General features: G+C 41.5%; 1 protein-coding gene across 6 annotated transcripts in view; it reads right to left on the bottom strand.

Moving 5' to 3' along the window:
* CALN1 (calneuron 1) overlaps positions 1-22,123 on the bottom strand; it is a 662,896-nt gene that overhangs the window by 227,203 nt on the left and 413,570 nt on the right. For all 6 annotated transcript variants that reach the window (XM_050783591.1, XM_050783597.1, XM_050783596.1 and 3 more), the window contains one exon: positions 21,654-21,766. In XM_050783591.1, the coding sequence (XP_050639548.1) occupies positions 21,654-21,766 (113 nt within the window). The remainder of the gene's footprint in view (positions 1-21,653; positions 21,767-22,123) is intronic.

The raw sequence follows: 22,123 nt of genomic DNA, 5'->3' as shown, positions 1-22,123 counted from the left end.
TGCAAATATGGTTAAGTGGAAAATGCATTTAATACACCTAATATACTAAACATCCTGTTTAGCCTAACCTACCTTAAACATGCTCAGAACATTTATGTTAGCATACATTTGGACAAAAATCACCTAACACAAAGCCTGTTTTATAATAAAATGCTGACTATCTTATGTAATTTATTAAACACTATACTGAAAGTAAAAAACAAAGTAGATATATGGGTAACTGAAGTACAGTTTCTAGTGAATACATATCACTTTTGCATCATCATAAAGTTGAAAAATTGTTAAGCTGAATCACCATAAGTCAGGGAATGTTTGTACCAGAACTGCTAGTCAGTTCAATAAGATAAGAAAAATAAAATAAAAGGAATACAGATTGGAAAAGAAGGAATTAAACTGTCTTTATTTGAAGATGACATCAACTTCGATGTAGAAAATCCCAAGAAATCTACAAAGGAATCCCGCCTAGAACAATTAAGTGAGATCGCAAGGTTGTAAGACATATTATATTCAGCCTTTAAAAAGAAGGAAATCCTGTCATCTGTGACAATAAGGATGAACTTGGAGGATGTTATGCTAAATGAAAAATAAACCAGGCAAGCACTTCATGATCTCACTTATATGTAGAATCTAAAAAAGCTGAAATCACAGAAACAGAGAATAAAATTACGGTTGTCAGGGACTGAGGAGTTGTGAGGTGGGGAGATAGTGATGAAAGGATACAAAATTTCAGTTATGCAGTAGGAGAAACAGTCTATTGTATATTTGAAATTCCTAAGAGATTAGATTTTAAATGATCTCAGTAAGTATGTGAAGTAATTGATATGTTAGCTTGATTTAGCCGTTCCACAATGTATACAGATATCAAAATATCATGTACACCATAAATCTATACAATTTTTATTTGCCTACCTGAAAAATTAATTTAAAAAATTTAAAAAGATTAACACAAAAAAATCACATTTCTATTTACTAACAATAAACATGTTACATTCACTCCAAAGAAGATGAAATACTTAGGTATACCCTTGTCAAGACAAGTATAGGATCTTTATTCTTAAAATTACAAAATGTGGATGAAAGAAATCAGTTACTTAATTAAAGGACACACATGTTGCTTTCATGAACTAGAACAGGTGCCCCCAATCCCCAGGCCATGGACCAGTACCAGATAGCAGGAGGTGAGCGATGCTTAGGAACTGGACTTCACAGTAGGAGATGAACGGCAGGCCAGTGAGAGAAGCTTAAGCTGAGTTTACAACCACTCTCCATTGCTTGCATTACCCCCTGAGTTCCGCCTCCTGTCAGATCAGCAGTGGCATTAGATTCTCACAGGACCGCGAACCCTATTGTGAATTGCACAAGCAAGGGATCTAGGTTGTGTGCTCCTTAGGAGAATCTAGTACCTGATGATCTGTCACTGTCTCCCATCACCCTTAGATAGGACCATCTAGTTGCAGGAAAACAAGCTCAGGGCTCCCACTGATTCCAAATTATGGTGAGTTGTATAATTATTTCACTATACATTACAATGTAATAATAATAGAAATAAAGTGCATAATCAATGTAATGTGCTTAAATGATCCCAAAACCATCCCCCACCTTGGTCTATGGAAAAACTGTCTTCCACGAAACCAGTCTCTGGTGCCAAAAAGGTTGATGATGCTATCCCTAGACCACTGGACTAGAAGACTCAACATAATAAAGATGACAGTTCTCCCAAGTTGACTTACAGATTTAACGCAATTCTTATTAATACACTGGTGAAATTTTAGTAGGCACAGACAAGCTTATTCTATAATTTATATGGAAATACACAGATCTTAGCAGAGCTAAAACAATCCTGACAGGAAAGAACAAAGTACAAGAAATCACTTACCTGATATTGTCTTATGATATAGTTACAGTAATCAAAATAGTGTAGAATTGGCAGCAGGACAGACACATGGATCAATGAAACAGAATAGAGAACCCAGAAATAGACCCACATAGATATACTCAATTGATTTTTGGCAAAGTCATCAAAGTAATTCAATGGAGAAAGGACAGCCCTTTCAACAAATGATGCTGGAGTAAGTGGATATTTGTAGGCAATAAAATGAATCTTGACCTAAAGGTGTAATAAGGTGTGAACCTTATCCAAAAATTAACTAAATTCTGGATCATGGACTTAAATGTAAAACATAAAAATATAAAACTTTTAGAAGAAAAAAATAGGAGAAAATCTTCAGTATCCAGGGCTAGGCAGAGTTCTTAGACTTGACACCAAAATCACGGTCCACAGTGGGAAAAACTGAAAAGCTAGACCACATCAAAATTAAAAGCTTTTGTTCTTCTAAAGGTTATAAGAAGATAATGAAAAGATAAACACTTGCAGAAGACATTTGCAAACAATATATCTGATTAAGGAGTAGTATACAAAATATATAAAGACTTCTCAAAACTCAAGAGCAAAACAAAACAAAACAAAAAACAAAAACAACTAACCAATTAGAATATGGGCAAAAGACATCAACAGACATTTCACAGAAGAGGATATGCAGATGGTAAATGATCACTGTTAAAGATTAGCCATCAGAGAAATGCAAAATCACAGTTGAGACATCACTTCACACCTACCAGAATGGCTAAAATATAAAATAGTGACATACCAAAGCTGGTGAGAATACGGAAAAACTGAATCACTCATACATTGCTGGTGAAAATGTAAAATGTTACCATTGCTGTGGAAGAAAAAATAGCAGTTTCTTATAAAACAAAACATGCAGTTATGATACCACCCTGCAAGGGCATCTGAGCTATTTTATCCTGGAAAAATGAAAACATGTTTACACAAAAACCTGCATACATATGGTAGTAGCAACTTTATTCATAAAAGCCAAAAGCTTGAGACAGCCTAGGTGTCCATCAACACGTGAATGGGTTAAATAAATTTCATACCATGAAATATTTCATTCTGTAAAATACTACTCAGCAATAACAACAAGCAAACTCTTTTTTTTTTTGAGACAGGGGCTTGCTCTTTCACCCAGGCTGGAGTTCAGTGGCGCGATCACGGCTCACTACAGCCTGGAACTTCCAGGCTGAAGCCACCTTCCCACCTCAGCTTCCCACGTAGCTGGGACTACAGGTACATGCCAACATGCCCAGCTAACTTATGCATTTTTTATAGAGATGGGGTTTCCACCATGTTGCTCAGGCTAGTCTTGAACTCCTGGGCTCAAACAATCCTCCCACCTCAGCCTCCCAAGTGCGAGGCTTATGGGCATGAGCCACAATGCCTGGCCCAGAGCAAATTATTGATACAACAATTTGAATGAATCTCAAGCATATTATGATGGGGAAAAAAAGCCCACTCCAAAATTACATAGTATATGACTCCATTTATATACAATTTTTAAAATGGCAAAATTTTAGACTTAGAAAACCAAGTCCTTGTTGACAGAGTTAGGGGTGGGGTAGGGATGTGGGGATGTTGTCCTTAAAGGGCAGCAGAGGTGATGGAATTGTTCAATAGCTTCATTGTGGTGGTAGACATAGAAAGCTACACACGTGTGATAAAATTGTATAGAAGTCAACACACTTTCACATGTGAGTACAAGCAAAACTGGGGAACTCCGAAGACTATTAGCAGTTTGTATCACTATCAAAATCTCAGTTATGATATTGTATTATGGTTTTGGAAAATGTTACCATTAGGAGAAAATTGGGTGGAGTGTACATGGAATCTTTCTGAATGATTTCCTACAACTGCATGTGAATCTACAGCCATTTCAATAACTTAAAAAAATCAAGATTGCATAGTGCAAGATTAATTTAACAGACATTGGGAAGTAAATGAGGAATGTAAATATAAGCCAAATTTTCTTCCAAGAAAAGTAAGAGGTTAGTTTTTCCTTTGAACTTAATATTCAGACAAATATAATTTTAAATACATATTTCATGAAGGTAAAGAAAATCAGTAAAAGGCTTCTAACAAGAAGAGCTATTGTTCTATTTAATTTAGGAGATAAAATATACAAAACAATCAGTAGAGCAAAAGATGGAAAATAAAATAGCTTAAAAGCAAAAAGAATAATATGGGGCCAATGAACTGCGAACAAGCAACAGTTATAACAGGATTGGCAATGGATTAAACCACTCTATTAAAAGACAAATTCTCTCAGACCGGCTTATGAAAATGAATGTGACACCATGATTTTTATAAAGAGAGGGGCACCTAGCAGATTTTTTTTAAAGAAAAAGAATGAATGAAGTTATGCCCAGTCAAAACAAATCAAAAGAAAATGAGATTAGGTTAGTATTAATATTAGAAAAGGAGGATTCAAGACAGAAATAATGAATGGACCACAAATGCTATTTATAGGTATAAATGGTAATCATGGATGCATAATGGAAATGCCATATATTAATTTAATGAATAGGCTGTAATTCCAATATAAAGCTCAAGTCTGTTCCTTACACACCATCTCAGCTCCTCCAACCCTAGTCCAAGCCATCCACATGCCTCCCAGACTCCTAAAATAACTTCATAACTTGGTCCCCATTTCCACTCTAGCCCGTACACTCCTTCACACAGCAACAAATGATGTACTTTGCATATAAATTAAATCAATCCACTCAAGTTCTTAAAACACTCCAATGAGTACTGCTTGTACAAGAAATCATATCCAAACTCCACACCTTGACGAGATGAGAGACAGTTCTTCCTCAAGTGTCAATTCACCCTTTCTTAACAGCAAAGAAATCCCCAATTTTGAAAATTCTTGAACCAGAACTGTTCAGAATAAAGATGACATTTCCCAGCTTCCCTTGCTGCCACGTATGGCCACGTGACTGACTTCCACCAACCATGTGACTGACATCTGGTGGGGAACATACATAGAAGTGATATTTGCAACTTCTTAAAGGACTTGTGGCCAGGTGAAGTGGCTCGCATCTGCAATCACAGCACTTTGGAACGCTGAAGTGGGCAGATCACCTGAGGTCAGGAGTTTAAGGCTAGCCTGGTCAACATAGAGAAACCCTGTCTCTACTAAAAATACAAAAATTAGCCAGGTATGGTGGCACACACCTGTAGTCCCAGCTACTTGGGAGGCTGAAGCAGGAGAATTGCTTGAACCCAGGAGGCAGAGATTGCAATGAGCCTAGATCGCATCACTGCACTCTAGCCTGGACAAGAGAGTGAGACTCCGTCTCAAAACACAAAACAAAACGAACAAAACAACTTAATATTATCTGAAATTTCCTTATTCATTATTCATTTATTTAATGCCTTTCTCCTACCCCTTACACTAAAATGTAAATTCCATGAGCACGAGAGCCTTGTTTATTGATCACCACAACATCTGTGCTCTATCCAAGAGACTTTTAAAAATTATTTTATTAAACAACAATAGAGATGAGGTTTTGCTATGTTGCCCAAGCTAGTCTTGAACTCCTGGCCTCAAGCGATCCTATTGCCTGAGCCTCCCAAAGTGCTGGGATTACAGCCATGAGTCACTGGGCCCAATCTCAAAAGATTTTCAATAAGCCTCTGTTGAATGAATGAATGAATCAATCAAATAATGGCTGGCAATATCAAATACACACAGACACACACAAAGAGAAAGTGTCAGAAACAGAATTGAGACAAATGTTAACACTATCAGTCTAAGTCAGTGAGTAGATAAAAAATAAATGGGGACATTCATGATTTTAATGTAATTTTTAGTGGAAAGGAGTCATGGATCAATAGCTCTATTTCTTATACATTGTGCAAGCAGTCTATTCAATTACCATATTACATTTGCAGAAATCAAACACATATTGAGACACAATAAATGGATACAATAAGTAGTATGAAGAAGATATTATATATCTGATATTCTATGATTATTATGCAAAAACATGAGAAATCAATAACAAGTATTTAAACAAGGTATTTAGTAATATTCTCCCAAATAACTATTGAGTGAACAAAAATATTATCTACAATCATAGACCATATAATAAGGGATCACAATACATATAAAAATCTCCAGAATGGTGACAAAGCTATACTAAGAAGAAAATTTATATCTAAATTATTTCATTAATAAAAAGGAAAAAACTAAATAAAATAATTTACACAAATTATTATTATAAATGATAACAAATGATCAGAACAAGAAGAAAGCAAGAGAAAGGAAGAGAAAAACTGAAAATACCAGAATGAAAACAGAGAAAAAAGGATTATTCATTAAATAGAAGCATAGATTTTCCCCAAAATCACTAAAACAGAAAATCATCTGGCATATCAAATTAATAAAAAATGAGAAAAATAAAAATTATAATTAAGAGAAGCTAAAACAATGGTATGAGAATACTTTCGATTTTTTTTTTTTTTTTTTGAGACGGAGTTTCACTCTTTTGCCCAGGTTGGAGTGAGGCAGTGTGATCTTGGCTCACTGCAACCTCCGCCTCCTGGGTTCAAGTGATTCTCCTACCTCAGCCTCCTATGTAGCTGGGATTACAGATGCCTGCCACCATACCTGTCTGATTTTTGTTTTTTTTTTTTTTTTTTTTTTTTTGAGACGGAGTCTTGCTCTGTCCCCAGGCTGGAGTGCAGTGGCCGGATCTCAGCTCACTGCAAGCTCTGCCTCCCGGGTTTAGGCCATTCTCCTGCCTCAGCCTCCCGAGTAGCTGGGACTACAGGCGCCCGCCACCTCGCCCGGCTAATTTTTTGTATTTTTTAGTAGAGACGGGGTTTCACCGTGTTAGCCAGGATGGTCTCGATCTCCCGACCTCGTGATCCGCCCGTCTCAGCCTCCCAAAGTGCTGGGATTACAGGCTTGAGCCACCGCGCCCAGCCGATTTTTGTATTTTTAGTGAAGACGGGGTTTCACCATTTGGCCAGGCTGGTCTCAAACTACTGACCTCAGGTGATCCACCCATCTCTGCCTCCCAGCATGCTAGGATTACAGGTGTGAGCCACTGCACCCGGCCTCAAATAAATTTCTAAACAATGTTATATGTAAGTAAATGCTAACAAACTAAGTAGTTTTGAGGAATTGGTAACCTGAAGATAATATTAACTTTTCAAAATAGACTGAAGAACAATTAACTTCTAATGTTTATCAAATAATCATCTCAAAAAAATGAAAACAAAACAAAAAAGCAGTTTATGAACTAGCAAGCCTAAAGTCAAAATTATAAATCGATTCCATACTGTATAGAATTAATTGTAGATCACAGAAAATAACAGAAAGCAAACAAATGAATTTTATCATGCTAGGTTAACTATGTTTCAAGACCTAACAACGATCCTTGTAGTTTTGTATAAACTATAGGGCACTTTTATTTATAAATATGAATGAAGAAAATAAAAATGGCAAATCAAATTCAAAACTTACATTACAAATTCAAATTGCATTAAGAAAATGGCCTACCATGACAACTAATATTAACTCTAAGAATACAAAAATGATTTAGTAATAGGAAATTTATTGATTATCACATCATGTCCAAACAAGAATAATCACATGATCCTATTATGAGAGATTCAAAGGACATTTGAGAAAAAGCTATCATATATTCATGGTTTTAAAAAACTGTTGGTAAGTTAGATATGGTTTGGCTGTGTCCCCACCCAAATCTCATCTTGAATTGAAGCTCCCATCATTCCCACGTGTTGTGGGAGGGGCCATCCCAGGGGGAGATCATTGAATCATAGGGGTGGTTTCCCCCATACTGTTCTCATGATAGTGAACAAGTCTCCAAGAGCTGATGGTTTTATAAGGGGTTTCTCTTTCCTTTGGCTCTCATTCTCTCTTGTCTGCCGCCATGTAAGACATGCCTTTCACCTTCTGCCACGATTGTGAGGCCTCCCCAGTCACGTGGAACTGTAAGTCCTTTAAACCTCTTTTACTTTATATATTACCCAGTCTCAGGTATGTCTTTATCAGCAGTGTGAAAACAGACTAATACAGTAAGTAAGAGGTTAATTTCCTAAAATCAACTATCACCCTTATGGTTTATTAGTAGTAAATAGTTTTCAGTCAATACAAATGGGATAAAATATACACTGCCAAAAAGAAGGAAACAAAATTGCTGCAATTTGTAGACAAAGTCATTGCAGGGATAAAGAACCTAAGAAAATCACTGGAAAAATCCATGACCACTGTTTGTGTTTTTCCAAAATTCATATACTGAAATCCTAACCCACATTGTGATGGTATTAGGAAGTGGGCCCTTTGGGAGGTGATTAGATCATGAAGGTAGAGACTCATAAAAAGGATTACTCCCTTCTCCCAAGGGATGAAGGGATAAAAGGACCCAAGGAAATCAGTTGATACTCTGCAATCTGGCAGAGGGCCTTCACCAGAACCTTCTAGAACTGTAAGCAATACATTTCTGTTGTTTATAAAAGCTACCTGGTCTGTAGTATTTAGTTATTGCAGCCTCAACCACCTAGACTCTTGCTAATGAGAGAATTCAGTAAGGTGGCCAGATGAAGCCCAAAATTCCAAAGCCATTTTTCACCATACTGACAAAAAGGGGTTAGAAACATTTAACGAAAAATTAAAATCAGGCGTGGTGGCTCACATCTGTAATCTCAGCACTTTGGGAGGCCAAGATGGGCTAATCACCTGCGTTCAGGAGTTCAAGACCAGCCTGACCAACATGGTGAAATTCCATCTCTACTAAAAATACAAAAATTAGCCAGCATGTGGTGGTGCGTGTCTGCAATCCCAGCTACTCAGGAAGCTGAGGCGGAAAAATCGCTTGAACCTGGGAGGCAGAGGTTGCAGTAAGCCAAGATTGTGTCACTGCACTCCAGCCACAAAGGAGACTTTGTCTCAAAAAAAAAAAAAAAAAAAAAAAAAGAAAAGAAAAAGGAAAATTAGCCAGGCACAGTGGCTAATGCCTAATGCCTGTAATCCCAGCACTTTGGGAAGCTGAAGTGGGCGGATCATGGGGTCAAGAGATCAAGACCTTCCTGGCCAACACGGTGAAACCCTGTCTCTACTAAAAATACAAAAATTAGCTTGGCATGGTGGCATGCACCTATAGTCTCAGCTACTTGGGAGGCTGAGGCAGGAGAATCGCTTGAACCCAGGAGGTGGAGGTTGCAGTGAGTTGAGATGGCGCCACTGCACTCCAGCCTGGCGACAGAGTGAGACTCTGGCAAAAAAAAAAAAAAAAAAAAAAAAAAAAAAAAAAAGGAAAATTAAAATCCTATCCACCATGGCAAATATAGGAAAAAAACAAAAACAAACAAACAAAAAAACAGCAGTACCTCAACAAGACACTGTAGGGTCTGCTCCCCCATGTCTGGGAGGGGGTCAGGAGTGTGGGGATCAGGGCCCACTGACCAGAGAGTCAGGTGGCTGTAACCACCTCCCTGGTGTCTTGGCTGCACCCTTGAACCTCAGAACGCCATCTCGTGGGTCAAGAGCATTAGAGCCGTGGTCAGAGGCTCCTCCAGGACACCATCCCTGAAGCAAAGGAAGACCCTTGTTCCCTCTCCTGAACCTGCCTTTCGTTACTTCTTATTTGGGGTTTAAAGGGATTTACCTGACTGACCCCAGGAGGTCCCCATCAGCTTCCATGCCTGTCTCGCTCCTTTCTCTACTTCCTCTGAAATTTAACAAGTTCAGGGCCAAGATTCTACTTCTGATAGCGTCCATCCTAATCATCTTTCCTTTCTCTCCTGTTTGCTTCATTTAGAGAGAGTCTCACTCTGACACCCAGGCTGGAGTGCAGTGGCACGATCCTAGCTCACTGCAGCCTCAAACTCCTGAGCTCAAGTGATCCTCCCACCTCAGCTTCCCAAGTAGCTGGGACCACAGGTATGCACCACCCGACCCAGCTAATGTTTAGATTTTTTGTAGAGACAGGGTCTCTGTATGTTGCCCAGGCTGGTCTTGAACTCTTGAACTTAAGCAGTCCTCAGTCTCTCAAAGTGCTGGGATTACAGGCATGAGCCACCATACTCAGCCCATTTAGATAACTTTCAATGAAAATTCTGCACCTTCCTGGGTGTCTACAGTTCACATCATATCCTATGGGTTAAACACTTGAGGATAAGTAGATTGAATTAAAAAATATATGTTTAAATATAATTTGGGAAGGGTCTACGGAATAGAGATATGAAACCACTGGTGCCAGGACTTTCCTGATGAAGTGACCAGTGATTTTTCTCCTCTCCCCACCTATAGCCGCTGGTCAGCTCATCTCAGCTACAGGCTGAAGTACCAGCCATGAGGATATTTTGAAGGGATTTTAAAAAATTACTTTTAATCGGCCGGGCACGGTGGCTCATACATATAATCCCAACACTTTGGGAGGCCGAGGCAGGCGGATCACGAGGTCCTCTTGAGACCATCCTGGCCAACATGGTGAAATCCCGTTTCTACAAGAAATACAAAAATTAGCTGGGTGTGGTGGTGGGCGCCTGTAGTCCCAGCTACTCAGGAGGCTGAGGCAGGAGAATCCCTTGACCCAAGAGGCGGAGGCTGCAGTGAGCCGAGATCATGCCACTGCACTCCAGCCTGGCAACAGAGCGAGACTCCGTCTCTCAAAACAAAACAAAACAAAAATTACATTTAATCAATTTATTTTTTGTGATCATAAAATCATTTCAGATTTTCTCCCAAAAGATGAGTTTTCAGCATACTAACTAGACATAAGGCTGATATGTGGAGAGCAGCATCTGTGACAGTCCTGCCTTGGGTCTCCTGCAGCCTCTGCAGCAGAGGGTCATACAGCGGCTTTAGGTGACAGCTGCCACTCAGTGGTCTCCAATGAGTTCTTTTCCTCCTGGCAGTTGGCAGCTGCATTAATTTTGATTTTAGGCTTTATTGATTGATTGATTGATTTTGAGAAAGAGTCCTGCTCCATCACCCAGGCTGGAGTGCAATGGCATGATCTTGGCTCATGGTAACCTCTGCCTCCTGGGTTCAAGCGATCCTCCTGTCTCAGGCTCCTGAGTTGCTTGGATTACAGGTGCACGCCACAACACTTGGCTAATTGTTTTTTTTTTTTTTTTTTGTATTTTTAGTAGAGACGGGGTTTCACCTTATTGGTCAGGCTGGTTTCTAACTCCTGACCTCAGGTGATCCACCTGCCTCAGCCTCCCAAAGTACTGGGATTACAGGCATGAGTCACTGTGCCCAGCCAGCTTTTATACTCTCATATCAACTTTGTGCTCTGTTTACCGCAACCATGGGCATGTGAACTAGAAATGCTTTAAATTCCAATCACTTCTCTCCTTTTTGTTTTTGCCACTGAAAACAATTGTTGGATAATGTAATTTTGCTAATTTGAGATTTTTTTTTTTTTTTTTTTTTTTTTTTTTGAGATAGGATCTGGCTGTCACCCAGGCTGGAGTGCAGTGACGTGATCATGGCTCACTGTAGCCTCAACCTCCTGGGCTCAAGTGATCCTCCTGCCTCAGCCTCCCCAGTAGTTGAGACCACAGGTGCATGTCACCACACCCAGCTAATTTTTTGACTTTTGGCAGAGACAGAGTCTCACCATGTCGCCTAGCCTCCTGTCAAACTCCTGGGCTCAAGTGATCCTCCTGCCTCAGCCTCTCAAAGTGTTGGAATTACAGACATGAGCTACCACGCCCAGACTAATTTGAGATTTTGTTAACTTTACTGAATAATAACAGAATAGACCATATAGCCTAATACAAACAAGTATAAAGAAAAAATTGCATTCACTTTTCTGCCAGTCAAAATAAGTACAATCAGAATTTTTCCATTTTTTTCTCTCTGACTATAAATGGATGCATAATAGATGAATATAAATGGGCATATAATAGATGTAGGATGGTAATGTAATTACACTGTAAATTCCATCTCTATCTTGGCTTTTTCTTTTAGTATAAAGTGAAAATATTATTTCTAATAATTATATAATATTTTATCTTTATAATTGCATTTTCCTACATCTCTGACTGATTTTATATGATAGATTACTAAACGTAGAATTACTTTAAATCACAGGGTTTGAACATATTTTAAATTATAGGGCTTTGAAAATTATGGCTAAGTATCACCAAATAGTTTTCTGAAAAGTTGTACAATTTACAAATTTACATTTCTACAAATAAACTGTAAATACATTTCTTTCTATTTACATTTCTATCAGTGTTATATGAGTTTGCCCCCTTTTTTATTTTTTATTTTTTTAGATGGAGTTTCACTCTGTTGCCCAGGCTGGAGTACAGTGGCTTGGTCTCGGCTCACTGCAGCCTCCGTCCCCCGGGCTCCAGCAATTCCCCTGCCTCAGCCTCCCAGGTAGCTGGAACTACAGGTGCGCGCCACCATGCCCAGCTAATTTTTGTATTTTTAGTAGAGACAGGGTTTCACCATGTTGGCCAGGCTGGTCTCAAACTCCTGACCTCAGGTGATCCGCCCACCTCAGACTCCCAAAGTGCTGGGATCACAGGTGTGAGCCACTGCACCCAACTGAGTTTGCCTATTTTATCTTGCTCTTGACAACTTTTGAGGATTACATGATTTAGTTTACATTCTGAGAAGACAACTGTTAACCAATCCCTATTTTAATTAACACTTCTAAGATTTCTGGTGAGGTCAAGCTGTTTTAATGTTTATTTCAAATGTCTATCAGTTGTCTATTTCTCTTTATCCCACTTACTGTCAAGAGGTTTCACATCGCTTTAGAAATGTTTTGTACATGTGCTTTATTCTATAAACTGCCATATTTATGCCAGTTTGTTAGCTTTTTTTTTGTTTGCTTTTTGAGACAGGGTCTTGCTCTGTTGTCTAGTCTGGAGTGCAGTGGCATGATCGTGGCTCCCTGTAGCCTCGTCCTCCCAGGCTAAATTGATGCTCCCACCTCAGCCTCCCCAGTAGCTGGGACTACAGGCATGCAGCACCATGTCTGGCTAATTTTTGTATTTGTTTGTAGAGTCAGGGTCTTGCTTTGTGACCCAGGCTGGTCTCAAACTCCTGGGCTGAAGCGATCCTCCGCCTCAGCCTCCCAAAGTGCTGGGATTACAGGCGTGAGACACTGAGTCCAGCCTTTGTTATCTTTTTAAATATTCTTATAATTTAATAGTATAAGTTAGTAGTATTATTTGATTCTTCCATTGCTTCCAATGCTTAGAAAGTTATTTCTTACTTAGAAATTAGCTACACATTGATAGGTAATTTCTCTACCTTTTCAAAACAGTTTAAAATGATCGTGTTAAATAGACTGAAGATCAATTACACTTATGAATAAGGATAACTAAAAGAAACACCCAAATTACCAAACCTAGAAGGAAGCCAGGGTCAGAACCAGATCAGTAAACCTAACTCACTGCCCTGTCCTAAATGTCAGGCTCATTAAAATGCTGTAACTAAATGGCTCTCAAACTCAAGTGAGCGTGGACATCACCCGGAGGGTTTATAGAAACAGACTGCTGGGCCACAGGCCTGGAGTTTCTGATTCAACAGGTCAGTATTGAATATTGAATTCAATAGGTGGGGCCCAGGAGTTTCCATTGCTTTTTTTTTTTTTTTTTTTTTTTGAGACAGGGTCTTACTCTGTTGCCCAGGCTGGAGTGAAGTGGTGCAATCATGGCTCACTGCAGCCTCAACTGCCTGGATTCTGGCAATTTCCTCACCTCAGCCTCCAGAATAACTGGAACTACAGGCATGTGCCACCACGCCAGGCTAATTTTTTTTAGTATTATTTGTAGAGATGGAGTTTCGCTATGTCGCCCGTACTGGTCTTGAACCCCTGTGCTCAAGAGAGCTTCCCACCTCGGCCTCCTAAAGTGCTGGGATTATAGGTGTGAGCCACTTGCCAGGACGGAATTCCCATTTCTAACAAGGTCCAGGTATTACTAATGTTGCTGGTCCAGGAACCACACTTTGAGAACCACTGTTGGCATGAATGTTTTCCATATTCCATTTTTCCACAGTTGGTAAGATCCCTATGGGGATTGAAGGCTTGCCCTCAGTCTAGCAGGCCTTGATATGGGCAGCACTGCTGAAAACTATTAAGGTTCCATGAGATGATTAAGAATGGAAGAGAGGCCGGGCACGGTAGCTCATGCCTGTAATCCCAGCGCTTTGGGAGGCTGAGGTGGGCAGATCACCTGAGGTCAGGAGTTCCAGACCAGCGTGGCCAACAAGGTGAAACCCCATCTCTAATAAAAACACAAAAATCAGCTGGGCATGGGGGTGGGTGCCTTTAATCCCAGCTACTTGGGAGGTTGAGGCAGGAGAATTGCTTGAACCCGGGAAGTGGAGGTTGCAGCGAGCTGAGATTGTACCCCTGCACTCCAGCCTGGGCAACAGAGTGAGGCTCTGTCTCAAACAAACAAAAAAAAAGTCACTGTCAGTGGTTGGATATATTTCCTTCCAGTCTTTTTACGCATAACAGATTTGGAGTCACATTGTATTGTAGCTTTTTGTATGTAACATTTCCTTCACATGTCACAATCATGAAATGCAAACGCTCTCAACTGTCCATGGGTCAAGAATTTTATTTATTTTATTATTATTTTTTGAAACAGAATCTTCCTTTGTTGACCAGGCAGGAGTGCAGTGGCACGATTATAGCTCACAACAGCCTCAACGCCCTGGCCTCAGGCATTCCTCCTCCCTCAGTCTCCCAAGTAGCTGAAACTACAGGTGTGTACCACCACGCCTGGCTAATTTTTAAATTTTTTGTACAGAAGGCGTGTTACTCATTACCTAGGCTGCTCTCAAACTCCTGCCTTAGCCTCCTTAAGGGCTGAGATTATAGGCATGAGCCACTGTGCCTGGCCTAAAGTCAATAATTTTTAAACCAAACCACCTGCCCATCTCTGCCATCACCCTGGGACCAGCTTATAAAATGTCCCAGACAAAGACCTGGGCCCTGGGCTGGGAAGAACTAGGTTTTGGATCAGAACCTGAGACAGAGATCAAGATTCCTGGACCAGGCTGGGCACGGTGGCTCATGCCTGTAATCCCAACACTTTGGGAGGCCGAGATGAGTGGATCACTTGAGGCCAGGAGCTTGAGACCAGCCTGGCCAAAGTGGCAAAACCCCATGTTTACTAAAATTACGAAAAAAAAAAAAAAAGTAGCTGGGTATGGTAGCACACACCTGTAGTCTCAGCTACTTGGGAGGCCGAAGCATGAGAATCACTTGAACCTGGGAGGTGGAGGCTGCAGTGAGCTGAGATGGTGCCACTGCACTCCAGCCTGGGCAATAGAGGGAGACTCTGTCTCAAAAATTAAAAAAAAAAAAAAAAAAAAAAAAAGTCCAGGACCAAAGCAGAAATGGAAAGCCACAGGAGACATGTGACCACAGCAAGAACTGGGATGGAGAGACAAAAGGTAAAGCCTTTCCGGAAAAGGTTTCTGGGGAGCAGATGCAGGCGTTTTACTGCACCTGCTGCATACTCTCCCACCAGATGAGTGAGGATTGGACAGCAGCAGACCCGTGATTGATAACCAGGGAGGGGCAAAGCAAGTCAGCGTGGCAAACCGACTTTGATCCCTACCAAATCGAGGGGAGTGCCCTATGCACTATTAGGCTAGGGTAATTTACAATGTCTTGCACATTGCACACAGCTGTGGGACAAGCAAGCTATTCTAAAGACCAGCTTGCAGAATGGCTCGCTGGACTTCGTGTGTGCTCGGGAGTATTGCCCAAAAGTCCTGAGCATGCAGAAAGACCAGGGAGCTATTACGAGCTTCTTGTCTCCCGACCTTTAGCCCCGGACTCATTCCAACACGACCAGCACCATCCAGTGAGCAGATCTATTGGCTCACCAACTATGAATGTTTCATTTCTTAAAACAGAAACTCTAAATTAGTGAAGTCTTCATGAATAAGGTTTGATTGTGAATAAGATAAAAATGTGAGCAAAGGAACCCAGTTTTACATGAGATGTTTTCGGCTTCACTCTGGCCAAGGTGTTCTTGAACCTCATGGTGGCAAAAGTAAGACATGCAAACAGCTCGGCTTTCCTCACCAAATGTAGGACTCATTTCTCTGTTTCTGCGGAGGGAAAAGAGTGTAACGGAAGTGTTGGCTGGCCCCTGGGACTGGCAGACCTGTTTAATCTCCCATGATCCTTTCATGTATGCTCGCTACAGCTTGCTGTCTGCAAACTCGCGGCAGAACACTGTTGCACGGGGCTTGAGGTCAAGGAGGAGAAAATGAAAAAGGCTGCTGGGGTGAATTCATGAAAACACGGTGATAAAATAGCAGAGCTCTTTCCTCTGCCACTTGGGGACATCTACTGTATCATAAGCCTCTTATTCTTGGATACAAGTAGGCACATGATGTGTGATGTAAATAAATAGTGGAAAAGCAGGGACCCTGAGGACCACACTTGACTTCTCGGCAGTTGCAATTAACCTGCAGCATTGAGCAGGAAGGCCACCCCCTAGTCCCGAGTCTCAGCCCCGCTCTGTCCCTTCTTCCCCTCCTCTCTGCCATTCCCGTATACCATATCCTAAGGCTGACTCCAAACACAGCTTCACCTTTCCTCAGCAAATATATCACTGCAGTAACAGCAAACACCCAGAAGCTTGATGGACAGAGACTAAGGACACAATCACAGCTTTACAAATTATGCACAGGAAAGTGGTTCTGAACAGGCTGGCAGGAGTCTCATACCTAGAGGGCTGAGCGTATCCTGGGAGGACTAGATACCCTGGGGCATGACTCTCAGACCATCCTCCCTGGGAAGGAAGCTGCATTCGTAGCCAACTGTATTCCCCCTTCACTGATAACCAATTTCCTGAAAAGAGCCAGGGGCTCATAAATTTGTGACTAGTGCCAACCAATAAACAGTTGTTTTTGCTGAATCCCATTTGATTTTATTCTACCCTTGGCAGTATAGGCTAGAACGCCAGTAAGGAAAGCACTGAAAAAAATTTAATTAATTAATTAATTTATGTATGTATTTATTTATTTTTGAGACAGGGTCTTGCTCTGTCACCCAGGCTGGAGTGACTGCTCGATCTCAGCTCACTGCAACCTCCACCTCCCAGGATCAGACAATTGTCATGCTTCAGCCTCCTGAGTAGCTGGGATTACAGGTGCTTGCCACCACACCCAGCTAATTTTTTTTTTCTTTTGTATTTTTTTCAGTAGAGATGAGGTTTCACCACGTTGGCCAGGCTGGTCTCAAACTCCTGGCCTCAAGTGATCCGCCCATCTCGGCCTTCCTAAGTGCTGGGATTACAGGCATAAGCCACTCTGTCCGACCTGGAAAAAGGATTTCATTAGGAAAAGGCACCTAGTGCTTGATAGGATTGCTTCTCAGTGATACAGAGAATAGCCTTGGTTATAGGTTTCCTCTAAGATAGGAAGAAACCAAAGCCTGGGGAAAATGGAAGGCTTGGGGCAGCAATGTCAGATCAGAAGTTGAAGTCCAATGACAGAATCTTTACCCTTTGTGGTAGCTGACCTCCACAGTGATCCACAACAGCTCCTGACTCCTGACATTCACCAGGAGGCTGTTCTCTCCCACACTGAATAGGGATGACCTGTGTAACCAAGACAATATTGTAGAAATGATGGTGTTCAACTTCCATAGCTAGGGCATCAAAGATATCATTGATCTTGCCTAGCACTGTCCTGGATCACTGGCTTTGAGGGAAACTGGCTGCCATGTCAGGAGGACACTCAAGCAGCACTGTGGTGAGGTCCGTGTAGTAGGGACCTGAGAGCTCCTGTCAACCACCAGCATTACCTTGCCAGCCAGGTGAGTGAGCCACCAGGAAGCACATCTTCTAGTCCAGTCAAGCCCACGACTGGTCACAGCTCCAGCCAGCATCTTGGCTGCAACTGAATTAGAGACTCTGAGCTAGAACCACCCAGTTTAGCCAGCTTTTCAAATTCCCAACCCACAGAAACTAAGTGAGATAGGAAATATTTAGTGTTATTTTCTGTCCCTAGATTTTGGTGTAATGTATTATGCAGCCATAGATCACAGATATATACCCTTCCAGAGGTAGTCTCATGTCTGTTTCCATGGGAAACTGACTTAGTTATGGAGGGGAAGCCTTGCTAGAGTCTAAGATCAATATCTTCTGCCTGGATATCTGGAGGTGAAAAGCTACCTTTCTTATTTATTTATTTATTTTTGAGACAGAGTCTCACTCTGTCACCCAGGATGGAGTCCAGTGGCACAGCCACAGCTCGCTGCAGCCTCAAACTCCTGGCCTCAAGCGATCCTCCTGCCTCAGCTCCAGAGTAGCTGGGACTACAGGTGCATACCACCATGCCCAACTAATTTTTCAACTTGCTTGTAGAGACAGGGTCTCACCGTGTTGGGAAAGCAACTTTTCTGCTTCTTTTTTTGTACATTATCTTCAATCACTTCAAGGAAGGAAACACACACATGTATATATATGTGCACACACATGTATATATATGGGCACACACACAGGCACACACTCAGCTTTCTTCTAAACCTGAAAAACTGCTCAAGCACTGGGAACCTGAACGCTTTTCCAGAAACAAGCCAATGCTGTAGACGTTTTAAATACCATTTTTTCACGCTGTCTCTGAAGGGGCAGGCAGTCACAGGGGGAAAAGGGGGAGGCTGATTACTGAGAATTGATGGATGTTTTTGTTCTCGCTTGCTAGTCGTAAAATTCTGAGCTGGGTGAGCACCAGCAGGAGAGGAAAGCCACAGCCACTAAGTCTGTGCCTTCCAGCACTGATTTAAATATTTCAAGATGGAATTTTCCCCTTTTACTCTCCTTTCTCCAACCTGTCTTTTCACCCTGAGTGTGGAAGAAAATCTTGTGTAAGACAAAAACACGGAGACTTTGTGAGCATTATAGCATGTCTGTATTAAGCTTCAGGCAGTCCATATATTGTAAGAGAAATAGTTCCTTGCAGTGCACATGCTCTACTGTGATGAACCTGGAAGACAAGAGGCCTCTGCTTAAGTGTAGATTAAGTAGCCATAGCTCCTTCCCATCCAGATGAGGGCCAGAAAGAAGAATGCTTAGAGCTTACAAGCCCTTGGAACATTCTCCTAGGCTGGAGTGGGCCCTAAGGATGGAGGTAAAGAGTAGAAAGCATTCAGGGGCTCAGGTGCCATGGCTCACTCCTGTAAACTCAGCACTTTAGGAGGCAAGGCAGGAGGATTGCTTGAGGCTATGAGTTTGAGACCAGCCTGGGCAACATAGCAAGATGCCATTTCTACCAAAAAACACAAAAAAACAGCAGGGTTTGGTGGCTTGCACCTGTGGTTCCAGCCACTTGGAAGGCCGAAGTGGGAGGATCACTTGAGCCCAGGAGTTCAAGGCTACAGTGAGCTATGGTTGCATCATTATACTCCAGCCTGGGTGACGGGATGAGACCCTGTCTTTAAAATACACAAAAGACAAACACACAAAAAGGCATTCAGGACAACAGATGGAGAATGAGAGAATGAAGGAGAAAGACCCAGGGGAGAAGCAACTCGCCAAGGCCCATCAGAGTAAACCTCCATGGGCCAAACGATGGCCAGGTGGGAAACGATGTTCCTTCATCTTCTGAACTCTGGGTGATTTCCTGTTTCCAACAGGGGACTCTACCTGTCTGTCCTTGCAAGTATCAAGTCATAACTGAAGGTTCCATGAGCACGGCAATATTCTCCTTGCATGGTGAGTTGGGTCCTAGAGATCTTCCAGATCCTAACATCAGTTCAGGGAGATGGCGTTTTCCTATCGGCAGTGGGGACTTCAAGAGCCCCTGTCTCAATCTCCCCTGACCCTGGATGTCCTCTTGGACCATGTCCCGTCTCTCTGCTCATCCTCATTTATGCGCTTTCCCTCCGTGAGCTCATCCTTGCCTACAATTTTACCCACCAGCTCTCATGAATCTCAATCCGGTGTTCATAGACTGATTTCAGCTGTGCATAGACTTCCTCCCTTTGCTTGGCCACTTGACCCTCACCTTCCACTCAGCACGTTCAACTGAGGATTCAACCCTACAAGACTTCTCTGTTGCTCCATGATCTGACCCCTGCCAATAACAGCAAGTTGGGAACTTTGGAGTCAGCCTCACCTCTTCCCTTTCTTCAGGCCCTAAATCCATTCTGCCAGTGGGTCCTGAGGTCTTGCCCTTCAAATGGCATCTTAGTCGTGGTCGATGACTTCCCCATGCCCACCCCTTTTCAAACTCTCATCACAGCAGGCCTGGAATGCCCTCTTTTCTTTCTTTGCATTTAATTCCACCCATATTTCAAGGTTCAAAGCAAGTGTCACATTCCCTAAATTCTTTTCTGACCCTTCAAGACCTTTCCTCCTTTCTTGCCCTTCCATTCATCTATTGAAACAAATAGTTATTGACGGCTTGCTGTGTACAGCATGCACCGAGTGAGCTACAACTCTGAAGCCCTGTGCTTCAAGGAGTTACAGTCTAGTGACCATCACACTAATTAATCACTTGTTTGTTTTCTCTTTCTTAATTGTGTTTCCCGAGCCAAATTATTATTTTTGTTTGTCTGAGACAGGGTCTTGCTCTGTTGCCCAGGCTAGAGTGCAGTGGTGTGATCATAGCTCACTGTAGCTTTGAACTCCTGGGCTCAAGCCATCTTCCTGCCTCAGCCTCAAGACTAGATGGGACTACAGGCATGCATCATCACATATGGTTAATTTTTAAAATTGCTTGTAGAGGCAGGATCTTGCTATGTTGCCCAGCCTGGTCTTGAACTCCTGGCCTCAAGCGATCCTCCTGCCTCAGCCTCCCAAAGTGCTGGAACTACAGGCATGAGCCACCAAATTCAGCTTCCCCAGTCAAATTCTTAAATAGCTAGGTCTGAGTCTCCAATGCCTTTTGTAAAACCCACAAAGACTGACAGATTATAGCATACATAAGTTCTTACTAAATACTTGTTGGTTCTATGCAATATGGGTACCTGAATAAGACTAGAAAGACATGTCAACTGCAACCCTTAGCTAGGTTAGAGAAATCTCTCAGCGAAGGGAAAAAACAGTATCAAGAAATTTTCAAAACACCATGCTGTGTCTGAATGGCGTTTTACGTATCTAACCAGTAATTTAATTTAATTTGACAGACAACGTACTTGATTCAAATTTTTTAAAATAATGATTGATAACCCACTCCCTAAATTTTATAATCATAAAATAATTGTCACATTTTAAGAGTAGAGAAGTAATATAAAAATGATTTCATTATACTTTAATAATTAGAATGTTAGATGTTTGGAATTTCCTAAGAGATTTTACAAGATAGAAATAGGAGCTAACTGAGAAGCACTGAATATACATTCTTAGACAAAACCATGCTCTCTCATTAAGTACAAGGATATTGATGGGATCCAAATGTACCAGGCAACCATGCCGTTCTCTCAGCAAAGATATCCCGGAACTGGGGTCAAAGACAGAACCGGTTCAGATAATATCCGTGTGCCCCTTTGCAGTGTCCCCAGGAAAAAGACTTTTGTGAATGAGCAGTAGAATAACTTCACTTTTCCCAAATGAAAAAAAAAAAAAATCCTATGAGAAAAAAATGGGAAGATATTTCACTCCTCCAAACCCTAAAAAAGTAATAGTTTTGATTCTTTGTTCGGGAACATATGTCGCTCAGCCCAGAAGAGATCTTCATGTGCCAAACAGAAGCTCAAGAATTCAGAGGCAAAAGTTACTCTCAGACATGTTTACTGTCAAACTCAGTCTGGAAAAAAAAAAAAAAATTCTTACTCACCTGCCAGAATATGCTGTCTATCGTGTTTCCAAGAAAACCATCGCGACCTTCTGAAGACACCAGTTTGGGGCCAAGGATGGTCATGAATTCATCAAAATCCACCTGGCCATCCCCTGCAAGGAGAAGATGTAAGTATGAGTTGCAAACAAGCTGAACTTGACCTACTGTCCCCGAGGCAACAAACACCTCTATGCTTTTCTTCTTGGCGTGACCTCAGTCAGTGAAGAAGAGCTGGTAACCTTACTTAAAACTGTTCAATGTTCTTCAGTGACTGAAAGTACCACAAGAAACTGGCAATTATTAGTACATCCACGTATTCCTAAACATTTGACGGTATTTCTAGCTAAATGTCCAACCACCACTTCCCACTTAACACGGCTATACCTCACCCCTACTTCTCCTTTTACTCCGAATTGCCCAGTTGGACATGATGGAAGTGGCAGTTTCACCCCATCTCTTCCACCATCCTT

Source organism: Macaca thibetana, chromosome 3 (genome assembly GCF_024542745.1).
Source record: "Macaca thibetana thibetana isolate TM-01 chromosome 3, ASM2454274v1, whole genome shotgun sequence".
Classification (NCBI taxonomy): domain Eukaryota; kingdom Metazoa; phylum Chordata; class Mammalia; order Primates; family Cercopithecidae; genus Macaca; species Macaca thibetana.
The sequence above is the reverse complement of the archived record's forward strand: the minus strand, read 5'-3'. Positions and strand labels throughout refer to the sequence as shown.